Source organism: Lissotriton helveticus, chromosome 3_1, assembly GCF_964261635.1.
Source record: "Lissotriton helveticus chromosome 3_1, aLisHel1.1, whole genome shotgun sequence".
NCBI lineage: Eukaryota > Metazoa > Chordata > Amphibia > Caudata > Salamandridae > Lissotriton > Lissotriton helveticus.
In genome coordinates, this window is record NC_136061.1 from 1,880,032,241 (window position 1) to 1,880,045,605 (window position 13,365).

Genomic DNA, 13,365 nt, shown 5'->3' on the forward strand with positions numbered 1-13,365 from the left:
TGAATCCAGTGGCCAAGTGAACAAGGGACTCACGTCTGAGTATACCCTGCCACACTTAGGGCGAACAAAGCGATACAAAAGGGGATGATGGACGGAGCATTTGAACAAATCAAACACTCACCCCCAGTCAACTGATCTGGGTATAATCCATCACCATTCTTTAGTTCACTCAGCCACCCCAGTTCAGACATGGCTATATGCAAATCAGTCTGACCCTGTGCCTTATGGGAACAGTCCAGCCCAAACTGCCAAGCCATGTCTTCCCTGGATCGGAAACAAGCATCCTGGGACCGGTTTCGGATTCATAATCCTCATCAGCCAGGCTATCTTGAATCCAGTGGCCAAGTGAACAAGGGACTCACGTCTGAGTATACCCTGCCACACTTAGGGCGAACAAAGCGATACAAAAGGGGATGATGGACGGAGCATTTGAACAAATCAAACACTCACCCCCAGTCAACTGATCTGGGTATAATCCATCACCATTCTTTAGTTCACTCAGCCACCCCAGTTCAGACATGGCTATATGCAAATCAGTCTGACCCTGTGCCTTATGGGAACAGTCCAGCCCGAACTGCCAAGCCATGTCTTCCCTGGATCGGAAACAAGCATCCTGGGACCGGTTTCGGATTCATAATCCTCATCAGCCAGGCTATCTTGAATCCAGTGGCCATGTGAACAAGGGACTCACGTCTGAGTATACCCTGCCACACTTAGGGCGAACAAATCGATACAAAAGGGGATGATGGACGGAGCATTTGAACAAATCAAACACTCACCCCCAGTCAACTGATCTGGGTATAATCCATCACCATTCTTTAGTTCACTCAGCCACCCCAGTTCAGACATGGCTATATGCAAATCAGTCTGACCCTGTGCCTTATGGGAACAGTCCAGCCCGAACTGCCAAGCCATGTCTTCCCTGGATCGGAAACAAGCATCCTGGGACCGGTTTCGGATTCATAATCCTCATCAGCCAGGCTATCTTGAATCCAGTGGCCAAGTGAACAAGGGACTCACGTCTGAGTATACCCTGCCACACTTAGGGCGAACAAAGCGATACAAAAGGGGATGATGGACGGAGCATTTGAACAAATCAACCCCTCACCCCCAGTCAACTAATCTGGGTATAATCCATCACCATTCTTTAGTTCACTCAGCCACCCCAGTTCAGACATGGCTATATGCAAATCAGTCTGACCCTGTGCCTTATGGGAACAGTCCAGCCCGAACTGCCAAGCCATGTCTTCCCTGGATCGGAAACAAGCATCCTGGGACCGGTTTCGGATTCATAATCCTCATCAGCCAGGCTATCTTGAATCCAGTGGCCAAGTGAACAAGGGACTCACGTCTGAGTATACCCTGCCACACTTAGGGCGAACAAAGCGATACCAAAGCGAAATGGTACAGCCTCAAGATGCTTGGGAAAGATGAACACCTTTTTCTAAGAAATAACACCCCAATGATACCTACCTTTTACCACCTCCCCAAGTTACATAAGGACATGAATCGACCCCCAGGCCGTCCAATTATCTCATCCATCGGAAGTTTAACAGAGAACATGTCACGCTTTGTAGATAATATCTTGTATCCTTTGGTAGTGAAATTAAAATCCTACATAAGGGATACCAAAGACTTCCTAACCAAGATCCAGGAGTTAACGTGGAGCCCTGGATACCTGTTAATGGTATTGGACATTACCAGCCTATACACTTGTATAGAACATGGGCGAGGACTAGAGGCCGTAAAGTACTTTCTAGAGAAACGTCAGCTGAGATTTGCTAGACATAACGAAATGATCATTGAATTCATAGAGTTCTGTCTTACTCATAATATCTTCCTGTTTGAAGATCAGTTGTATATTCAAAGATCTGGGACGGCGATGGGAACCTGCTTCGCCCCCAGCTACGCAAATTTATTCGTTGGCTGGTGGGAGGAGCGGGTTCCCAGGAGCTGCACAGTGGGACAGGACACAGGGGAGGTTGTTTGCTGGCACCGTTACATTGACGACTTGTTTATTGTCTGGAACGGTGACATTAACACAGCGGAGGAATTCATCAAGGTACTAAACATCAATGACCTCAACTTGCACTTCTCGGGTTCGGTCAGTCCGGTGGCAGCGGACTATCTGGATCTGAGAGTGTTCGCTGAGGGGGACCATCTGTGTACCACTCTCTATAGAAAAGAGACTGCTGGCAATTCGACACTCTTTGCCAGCAGTAGCCACCCCCCTCAGTTAAAGAACAGTATCCCATACGGAGAACTATTAAGGCTCCGCAGGAACTGTACTAGGGATTCGGATTTCGAGGCGGCTGCCTCAGAATGCCTGGCACGTTTCTCGGTCAGGGGGTACAGCACGGAACTGCTTAACAGTACTCTTAAAAAGGTTAGAAAGCTACAAAGGACAGCACTCTTAACCTCTGAGAATCAAACAACAGGTCGAGATAAGAAAGTCGACACTAAAGAAGGAAAATTCAGGCTGATTACCCCTTATTCTTCAGGTGCTAATGATCTAAGAGCCATGCTCAAAAATAACTGGCACATATTGATGACGGACAGCATATTAAAGGAAGACTTACCCGCACACCCTCTGATAACTTTCAGTAGAGCAAGATCACTGGGTGATATGTTGGTTTCGAGCCATCTGGAAAAACCAACACCGAAAACAAATACCTTGAAACAAATGTCTGGATTCTTTCCTTGTGGGCACTGTAAGGCCTGTGCTGGAAGTAAAAGAGTGTTATCGTACACTATACCCGACACAGGCAACAGGGTGCCCATTAGGAATTTCATAACCTGCAGTTCCCAGTTTGTAGTTTACTGTCTGTTATGCCCATGTGGCCTTCGATACATCTGCAGTACCATCAAGGAACTCAAACTGAGGATCCTAGAGCATCTTCGGGCAATCGAGAAGGTGGATACCGCCTATCCGGTTGCCCGACATTTCGCCGAAGCTCATAATAAAGATCGCAACAAACTCCAATTCTTTGGGTTGGACCTTGTCCCACCCAACGTTAGAGGAGGCGATCGGCTGAGAAGGCTACGCAGGTTAGAATCCAGATACATTGTGGACCTCTCTACAAAACACCCGAGAGGACTCAATAGTGGAGAGGAATTGTCATTCCATCTAGGGAAATGATACTGATATTACACTATAGTGATACAAATAGCACTGTCCGTTATGACCCTCAGATCATTAGAAACACTGCCGCCAGATATATATATTGAATTCTGAAATCAGCATTTCCCTTTGCTGAATGATGTCGGTTTCCATCCCTATTTTCTTTTTTCTTTCTTCTCTCTTTCCCCTGTTTCTTCTCATTGCCCTGTTTTTATTTATAAAAAATATAGTCACTCCAGGGCTATTGATATGTACATATGTATATATTAGACCATTGGGGAGAGAGTGGAAATGACTATGTTTATGGCTTATATGATGTTTCTATGTAAACAGAAAAGTATGAATATGATGAATTTCCTCGATCTGGTCTATTAGAATAGGCTAGAACGAATTGAAAGATATAGTGTAAATAGATTGTATAATATGCTGTTATCACTTTGGCAAGCATAATGTACAGCACTTTATTTCTGTATTTCTATCGTATTTTCATCGCATAGTTCTCTGTAACCATATATCATTTGACATAGCCATCTGATTAGCTGCATTGTTATTATTATTACTATTACTATCTTTTCTCAGAAGAACAATTTTGATTAAACACTGTGTACATAGGACACTAGCCGATCCACGGCTTTATTATACTGTCAAAACTCATGACATTTTATAAATGTAACACCCTCCTAGGTATATATTACCACTCAAAGATGGCGCCTACAGAGACTTACGAGGGTTTGGTCCTATGTCACTGTTAATGAATGAAATTAAAACTTTATTAATGCGCTGTTTACAGGTCACGAGTGACACACCGACGAAGGCTCACGCCGAAACGCGTCTGTGCCTCTTTTCCCTATAATAAAATCACCGTGAATCAATCAAGCAAGCTTCTCGAGTGCTGCTACTTTTTCCTATCGAACTGGGGAGAAGTTTGAGCGTCATATATATATATATATATATATATATATATATATATATATATATATATATATATATATATATATATATATCAGAATCATGCAGGATAAAATAACATGCATAATTTCATGCTGAAGAAAACACTTCACATTTTATAAGAAGTGGTGGTCATATTTTAGAAACACGTTGCATTGTTGAGGTCACAACAATGGATTCGCTCCTCCGCCTTAGATGAATAGGGCCTTAGTAAATCAATGTTTTCCCACATGTGAAAGAAACACACTTCAATAGAAAAAAAAGGTTTTCGGTAAGGATCATAACATAGTGTAACAAGGCTTTACTGAGTGAGCAGCTCTCCAACTAGAACATTTGTTATATTAGTCAATAATCACAAAGAACACGAATACACTTGCATGAATGTATACTCCACAAAAAAGTGAGAACTTGTTTGAAAGCTCACATTGGTGTAATGTAAGGCAGGTGCGAAAAATCATGTTCTAATTAAGCACCTTGAATAATTTCAAATATACCACAGTGTTATTTTGTTGTATTTATGTATCTAGTTTTTAACTTGGATGTTAAACCATGATAATACTGAATCTTTAAGAATATGGAAGGCTACATATTCTTTTGTTGACTGTACAGCACATGGTTTTCTATAATAATGTATGTCCCTCTGATGTTCAGAATGTGTTTGAGATGGATGGATGACGTTTCAACGCATGCTTTTACAATGCATGCCTTTACGACGCAAGTTTTACAACGCAAGTTGTTACAACGACTTGCGTTGGGGGGCGCTGGATAGTGAAGAGTTTAATTTACTATTCCAACTCCAGTGCCCGTGGATAGTAGGGAAGGTGTTGGATAGTAAATTAAAACTATTCCCTATCCTAGAGCGCCCCCAGCGCAAGTCGTTGTAAAAGTTGCGTTGTAATGGTTGCGTCGTAAAGGTACTTCGTTGTAAAGGTTGCGTTGAAAAGGAATTTCCCCGTTTGAGATGCTTTCCATATTATACATCAGCACATTCACAGTTAGACGTCTGGCCTCCAGTGTCCTACCTCACAGAGCCCCTGCCTCCACCACTGTCTGTGGAGGATCACCTCAATTTTTAGGGTGTTTTGACTGCTCAGTGGGATCTTTGTGCCTACATTGCATCTGTTGGAGTGGCAGGTGCACGAAAGATCCAGCAGAAATTTAGAAAGAGGGAAGCCAAAAGAACAAATGTGCTTGACACTCTTTACGTACAAATGTTATACTATTGTAAGATATTGCCTGTGTGCACTTTATGAGTGTATTTTTTCATTTTAGCCATTAGTTTTTTTTAGTACATTTGCCTAGGATTCAGCAAGGATAACATAAGACATGGTGGCCTGCCTTAATATAGCAGGGGGTAGTCGTATTTTCCTAGCTGTCAGGGCTCGTCGTACTTTCACCTTCGAATGCTGATGAAGACAGATTGCAGCTCACATCTTCACAGTCTGAAGGGTCAGCAGGATATGGTCAACTGGCCGGGAATCCATGAGAGTAGCCCAAGACAGTGCAACCTACCTTAAAGTAGTATGGGGAAGGCAAATTGTTCCCACCAAGATGTTCATACTGCCAAGACTAGAGTTCCCGGATGAACAAAGCAGGCAAAGGCTCTGTTCTCCCGGGGTAGACCTGGGCTGCAGAATCAAGTAGACCCAATCAACACACACTTCTGGCTGGAGCCAGCATTCAGAGAGGCTGAAGTAGGAATTGTTAAGGAGCTAAGTTAGTGGAGGAGGGAGAGGAGAGCACAAAGGGACCAGACATAGAAGATAGGATGGGAGTTAACGTGTACTGACAGATATCAAATCAGTTATCACAAGGCTCACAGGTCAGAGCTGGACTAGGCCTGAACAAAATGAGTACTACACAGCAGGTGCTATTCTGCTACCCTAGCTGAAACAATAGGATAGGGTTAGACTCCTGTTCCACGTTGTCTCGTTTTACTCTGAAATGCCATTCATTACTGATCTTGAAAGTGAAAGCTGCTCTGGGAGGAAATTCTAAAAGGGCAGGAGGATGCCTCATTGTGTAAACAAGAAAGAACAAGTGTCTCTATGATCTAAGTAAAGTATTGGTTTTCATGGTGCAGTGCAGTCTGCGGGTTCACATGAGGATTTTTGCTCTTGCACTGCCTATAGCATCATCCTATCAAGCTTCTCGTTTCTTGCCTTCACATGTGCAGGGTTCCAGCCTGGCTTAGGTCTGAGGAACAACGTAACTGGTGCCTGGTGGCCTTTGGCATCTTGAGAGTGACTTGGGTCATGAAGCCCTGCTTAAAAGTTTGCCTTCCTTTGGTCTAGCAGGATTGGGGGAATCTGAGCCTTTTAAGGTTTGTGTAGGTAGCAGGCTGCCAGCTTTGACTGCTTTTCGATTTCCTTCCTCCTTCATTGGGTGTATTTATTCAGCAGTAGGTAGTATCCCAGCCTTTTAATAAATATAAATTCAAATGGTGCATGGCTACTGCTTATGTCACCAATTTCCATTCTTGCCACTTTTTGGCATCCTTTCACTCATTCGACATAATCTCTGCCTAGAGCATGTCACCATATGGGTGACTGGACCCTCCTTCATAACCCATCTTTGTCATTCACAGGCACACAAAATCCTGCTGCTCCTGTGAGTAAGCTGGTTAGTCCTTATTACAATTATAAGTTGTTCTTCTCTCTCTCTAACATACCCACACCCATCGCAGTGCCCAGTAACAAGATAACTGCACAGCAGTGGTCATCATGCTCGACATGAAAACACTTCCACACAGGCTCGAAACAAAAACACCCTTCCAACCATACACATGACATGGACATGGTGTAGCTTGATAACTTAGTGGGTAAGCGCTTTGACACCCAACATGGGGGTAGTAAGCACTTTACAAATGCTACAATACAATACATATTTCAGGCAATTAAAGTACTACATCACACTGAAGGCTGCAAAATAGAGACAAATGAAAATTTCTCACATTTTTTGGAGATGTGTGATATGGATCTTCAATTAGAGTTGCCGTTTCCACCATGTTCCAATTTGCATCAGCCAAAAAGCGGTCCATTTTTAACATAGAAAGCGTGGTAGATGCACTTTGTCGCAGCCGTTGGATTATACTAAACATTGCCATACGCTTTGCCGATGATACATCACAAAAACCTACAAATAGAGGAACAGATGAGCCACGCAATAGTTGTTTATTTTAAACAGCAGTTTAAATACTCCTAATAGTTTTGCTTAATCACTGTCACACCACTGTCAAAAATATCTGGCCATGAAACGTTAAGAGTGGTATTGATTCTTAAGGCAGCAGTCACAATCCTGTAGTGAAATAATAGTTTGTTAGGGCACCACCTTGTCCTTAGGCCACACCTTTTTGCCAGATTTACATTCTGATTCTCTGCCAGAGAATATTGAGGAAGGGCAAATGTATTTGGCTAAAAAATAGCCCCAACATCCCACATTTTCGCACAAGGAGAAACACTGCTCTAGATTTGCATATGTAATGCCAAAAAGAGGGCTTGCAAAACAAACAAAAAAGGACAAAAGGCCAACAATTGAAAATATGCTGGATGGTTACTATGTAACTGACTTCAAAGGAAATGTACCAACACCTTGAAGACAATTGTGGTGAGCCCATCTTTCTAGCTTGGAATTTTATGCTGACATCCTTCCTTCCTTGTTTAGCCATACTCATGACATATTATAATGATATGTATGTCATAGTGGTTCAATGTAAGAACTTGCTTGGACTGTATGCTGTTGGATGGGATCTTCCTATGGGAATAAACCTACAACTAACAACCTTCTTGTGTCCAGACTTTACTTCAGGAATGCTACACTGGTGTAGTCAGCAGGATATCCTAAGAAGATCTCAAAACAAGAATCCAGTGAGACATAATCTTTATGATTCATGACATTCTTCGTGCACTGGGCAAAGCGCTGATCTTTATCACATTTAACTGCGGCACGCATAATGAATTTGCCCTGCTTTATGACTTTTACTGGCGTCAAGGCTCCGTTAAAGCCCAGAGTAATAGGACCCATATATAAGCCAGATTTCTGGGATTGGGAGCTTTGACGCATACTCGCCCCTTTTGAATTGCTGTTGGGGTTGGGAGGTGCTGATGCCGATGCAGGCTCTTCCCTTGTTAACTCTTCATTTGGACATATCAGCGTGTGCTCAAAATCAACTCTATAAGTAAATATTACAGCGCATGCTCACCGGTGAGTCTTTTAAAAGTAAACTTGTTTCCTCACTCGGTGACCATGTGCTTCATTGTCATCTGCGCAAACGCAATGCTTACCTTGCATGAGAGTCCTTGCTCTTTCAGACTCCACACGTCGTCTTTGGTCCCTGCGTTTCACAGCTTCCAACATCACTCTGACTACGTCTTACGCTCCCCTACACGTCACGTAAGCGTGCGCGGCGGCCATCGTAGGAGGATTGTTTTGTCTATGTCGGCATTGCCCAGAAACGGAGGAAGATGCTCTGCGTGCTATTTCAGTGACACGCACACTGTTTCATGAACTTGTACTGATTTATGCAGTGTTTTATCTATGATTTGTACTGCGTATCTCCGACACATGCATTCAGAGATTTCAATGTTCATGAATTCAAAATTTGCAAACATTCGTGACAAGAATTTTCGATTCTATTAAGGACAAGGAGGCGAGGATTATGCTACTCTCATTTCTTTATTAGAAATGCCCAGCAGCCAATAAAACAGTAAAAAACTACAGTACCCATGAACACCAGGGTAACAACCATAGAGAAACTTAGAGGTCTAAATCAGAAACCTGATCTGAATATCTTTCAAAATACCTTCATGTCTATCTCGCAGCTATTTGTTTAAACTGCGTTTATGTTGTTGCACTGTTCTTGTTTTTAACAAGGAAGGGGCTTATGCCCAATAAAGTAATTTTTGTTAAAGCTCCCCATCCTGTTTTAACCATCACATTCATCTTCATATTTTTTGCACTGCACTTTCCCATCAGATCATCATCATTTGGTCTAATCTAGTAATTGTAGGTCATTACCCCATGCCAAAGATGGGGGTATGCCGTATGTCTCAATGATCAAGAGACAGAATACCCTGGCAGGATTACCAAATGAAAACATTGATCCATACAAGTTATTGATGGGAATCCATAATGGGTTTTGATTAGCAATTACATGAGGCCCTTTTCTTGGCGATCTGGTCTGTTGTTCATAACTGTTAGCCATTTCTTTATCTTGATGTACTTTTTAGACATGAAGGTATTTTGAAAGATATTCAGATCAGGTTTCTGATTTAGATCTCTAAGTTTGTTTGTTGTTCATGTTGTTCCTTCAAGGGGATAGAACTTAGACGGGTCTCTAAATGTCCCTTTAGCCCTCCGATACCGTTTTGTTAGTTATAACAACCATAGAGACCATAGTATAAAAGGCCATGTAGACAGTCACACTTCCTCTTTCTTTGGTGAGGAAAAAGTTCAAATCAAAACAGGAAATTCAAAACGTTGAACATCAGGAAGAAGCCAACGACCGCCGTAGAAGACCAAGGTGAACGAGGATGCAGAAATCCATGGAAAGGCAAGCAAAGGCAGGCTGGTACAGGAACACCACCACTTCGGGTCAGAACCTGAAAAGAGACATACAGCCGTAATACACATCCAGTGCAGAAAGCGTAAGCAAAAATGTAGAAGGGGGGGTAGAAAAAACAAGGGATTTGAAGAAATCCATATGCAAACATCAACATGTGTACAGTATCAATAAAGATGCAGAAACAATAACAACGGGTGGGATAATCCTCACCTCCTTGTCCTTAATAGAATTGAAAATTCTTGTCACGAATGTTTGCAAATTTTGATTTCTATTTCAGGACAGGAGGCTCTGATTATGCTTGTTTAAAGCTGATCCACCACAACAGAAGCAATATGATCAATCGGTTTATAGTAGAGCGTTTTGAACACAGACTCAGAAGACCAATCTGCGGCCTTCATAATGTCAAAAAGAGTGACACCCACAGAGAATGCTTTAGAAGCCATCGCCCCTCGTGCCGAATGAGCGACAAAAATTGAAACATCAATTCCAGCCTCAGACATGAGCCATCGTACCCAGCGAGCCAGAGTAGCTGGGGTAACGGGCGAAAAGGCTTCTGCAAAGCAATCAACAACTGACCGTGCATATCTGAACTTAAAGGAGCAGTACTTACTTCGTAATCCTGGACACATTGGACAACGCAAAGGTTGGGATGATTGGGAAAGGAAGGATAGGTAATTGAAGTAGTATTCGTTTTGGTACATCTGGAAAGGATAAACGTAACCCCGTCAGGTGTAAAGCTGCGTCCTGCCAAGTCTAAAGCTCGAACATCAGAAACCCATTTACAGGAAACGAGGCATAACAACATAGTCAATTTGGCCGACAGTTGTTTACGGGATAATAAAGAATTGGAAGGCCAAGCCTCAAGAAATCTCAAAACAATGGAGACATCCCATAACGAGACATATTTAGGACATGGAGGGTTCGCAAGACGGATACCCTTCAGCAACTTGGCAATTAGATGATGCTCACCCGCAGGTTTACCAGCAATATGTAAATGGCCCGCAGAAATGGCAGTACGGAAATTGTTGACTGTTCGATAAGCCAGACCGGAGGACGCAAGAGAGGCCAAAAAATTAATTATCAAAGAGACATCCGCTGAAGTGGGATCAACTTCCCGTTGAACACACCCGTCACACCATCGTTTCCAAGACCCCTTGTAGCGTTTGTGAGTATTGGGTGACCAGGCCTCACTAATGAATTTGGAAGGTTCTCGAGAAAGGTCCGGGACCGAACAGCGATCCCCGAAAGTCGCCATGCCAGCAGATGGAGATCGCCTGACAGAATAAGGGGGGGCGGAGGCTTGAGAGGATCCAGCAAGAGATTCCACTTCTGGGGAAGAAGGAGTGGCACTGCACAACACATCTCCAGGAGAACCGGGAACCACGCCTGAGCCCTCCACAGAGGAGCAATCAGAATCAAGTCCGACCGATAACGTTTCACGTAAGCCAGGACTCTGGGAATCATCATGAACGGGGGAAAGGCATAACACAGATTGGGCGGCCAAGTCTGAAGAAAGGCATCCGAGGCCAATGCTTCCGGATCCGGCCTCCAACTGTGGAACAGCAGGAGCTGAGTGTTGAGGCGAGAGGCAAACAGGTTGATCTGACACTGGCCCCAACGCCGGAGGAGAGAACGGAAAATGCGAGGATGGAGCCTCCAATCGCTGAAGTCCTGAAGATGCCTCGAATTACAATCCGCAATCTGATTGTTGCGGCCGGGGAGATACTCTGCAATAACAGTGATCTTCTGCTGCAGACAAAAATGCCAAAAGTCTTTGGCTATCTCCGCCAAGACTCTGGACCTCGTTCCGCCCAGTTTGTTGACATAGCGGACTGCCGAAACGTTGTCCATGCGGAGAAGTATAAAGCAATTGGACTGAAGGGGAGTGAAACATCGGATCGCAAAGGACCCCGCCAGGAGTTCCAGGCAATTGATGTGGAGAGACAAATCCTGGGACGACTAACGACCCCCCGTCGATACCGGACCGCACCGGGCTCCCCAACTCCACAGGCTGGCATCGGACTCTATCACAAGTTCCGGGGAGGCACCAAACAGGGCTCGTCCATTCCAAGCATCCATGTGGTCCAACCACCATTGCATCTCCCACCTCGCGTCCTCTGAGAGAGGAATCAGATCTGAATAGCGGAGGCCTTTCTGGAGATGACGGATCTTCAAACGCTGCAACGCCCTGTAGTGCAGAGGACCCGGGAAGATTGCTTGAATGAAGGATGCCAACAGACCTACAACTCGTGCTAACGATCTCAATGACAGTCTGTCTGGAAATAACCGAAGTCAATTCCCTCTTGATATACCGAATCTTTTGGTTGGGTAAGAGAAGTTGACAGGAAAGTGAATTGACCTGGAAACCCAGAAATTCTATCACTTGAGTCGGAATCAAGACGGATTTCTGAATGTTCACTAGAAATCCCAGAGATTTCAAGTGGTCGATGGGCCATTCCAGATGAGTCAGGAGCCGGAGCGGACAGTCTGCGATAATCAGAATGTCGTCCAAGTAAATAATCAGGTGAACACCTCGAGCGCGTAAGTGTTCCACGTCAGGCCTCAGAAGCTTCGTGAAGCACCAAGGTGCTGACGAGAGGCCGAACGGGTGAACCTGGTATTCGAACCAAGTCCCCTGCCAATGGAATTGAAGGAACCGACGATGAGGGCCGAAGATGGGGACCGACAAATACGCGTCCTTGAGATCGAGACGAACCATCCAGTCCCCTTCTCGCAGAAGATCTCTCAACAGATGGATTGCCTCCATCTTGAAATGCCTGTAAACAACCCTGCAGTTGAACTCCTTTAGATTGAGAACTAGGCGGGAGCCACCCCCTTTCTTCTTGACCAGAAACACCGTGCTGACGAACCCTTTGGGATGACGGACAGTCGGAACTATCGCCCCCTTTCTTAGGAGGGATTCTATTTCGGTCGAAATGAAGGACTGATCTTGAAGGGAAAAACACAGAGGAGAGGGTGGGCGGGACTGATGTTGGGGCTGGTAAAACTCTATCCTGTAACCTTGGACGGTTTCCAGGACCCAAGCATCGCTGGGGATCAGACGCCAATTGTGGTGAAAAAATTGTATCCTGCCCCCCAGAACCACATCGCATGCAGGAATCAGGCTCACCTGAAGCGCCGGAATCTTGGTAACCACCTTGGTGTCCACCAGAGAGTCCTTTTTGAGACTGGCCTCTTCCTTTTTGAGAGGGATAGAAATTGGATCTGGAATGATAGCCGGAATCCTGGCCACCGCCTCTATGGGACTGGGACCCACTCTGGGACTTCTGCTGAGTACCACGGCCGAACGAACGTCCCCTATTTCAAAAACTGGACGCATCACCCACTGGAGGGAAGCCTGGGCTTTGTCCAAACCACTGAAGGTGGCCACAAATTTTGTGAGTTCCTTTAAAAAGGGCTGACCAAACAGCAGACCTTGAGCAGCAGGACCGGAGTTAGAGGAGGAGAGCTCCGCCAGCTTAGGATCTAGTTTCAGAATAATGGAACGGCGCCTCTCACTGGAAAGAGCACAGTTGGCATTACCCAACTGGCAAATAGCCCTTTGCGCCCACTCTATAAGCTCATCCGGGTCCACACGGGTAGATGACTCTTTGGCCAGGAAGCCAAGATCGAGGATTTTGGTGAGAGGACCCAATAAATCAAGGAGCTTGTCCTGACAGGAACGCCACGACCTGTCTATACCCTTTTTTGGGTCTTTGGCGTACTTTTTGAG

General features: G+C 44.6%; 1 protein-coding gene across 1 annotated transcript in view; it reads right to left on the reverse strand.

The window, feature by feature from the left end:
• Positions 1-13,365, reverse strand: part of LOC144823935 (sperm-specific sodium:proton exchanger-like) — a 5,382,759-nt gene that overhangs the window by 2,817,083 nt on the left and 2,552,311 nt on the right. Inside the window, exon 8 of the mRNA XM_078682869.1 lies at positions 7,023-7,204. Within this exon, the coding sequence (XP_078538995.1) occupies positions 7,023-7,204 (182 nt within the window). The remainder of the gene's footprint in view (positions 1-7,022; positions 7,205-13,365) is intronic.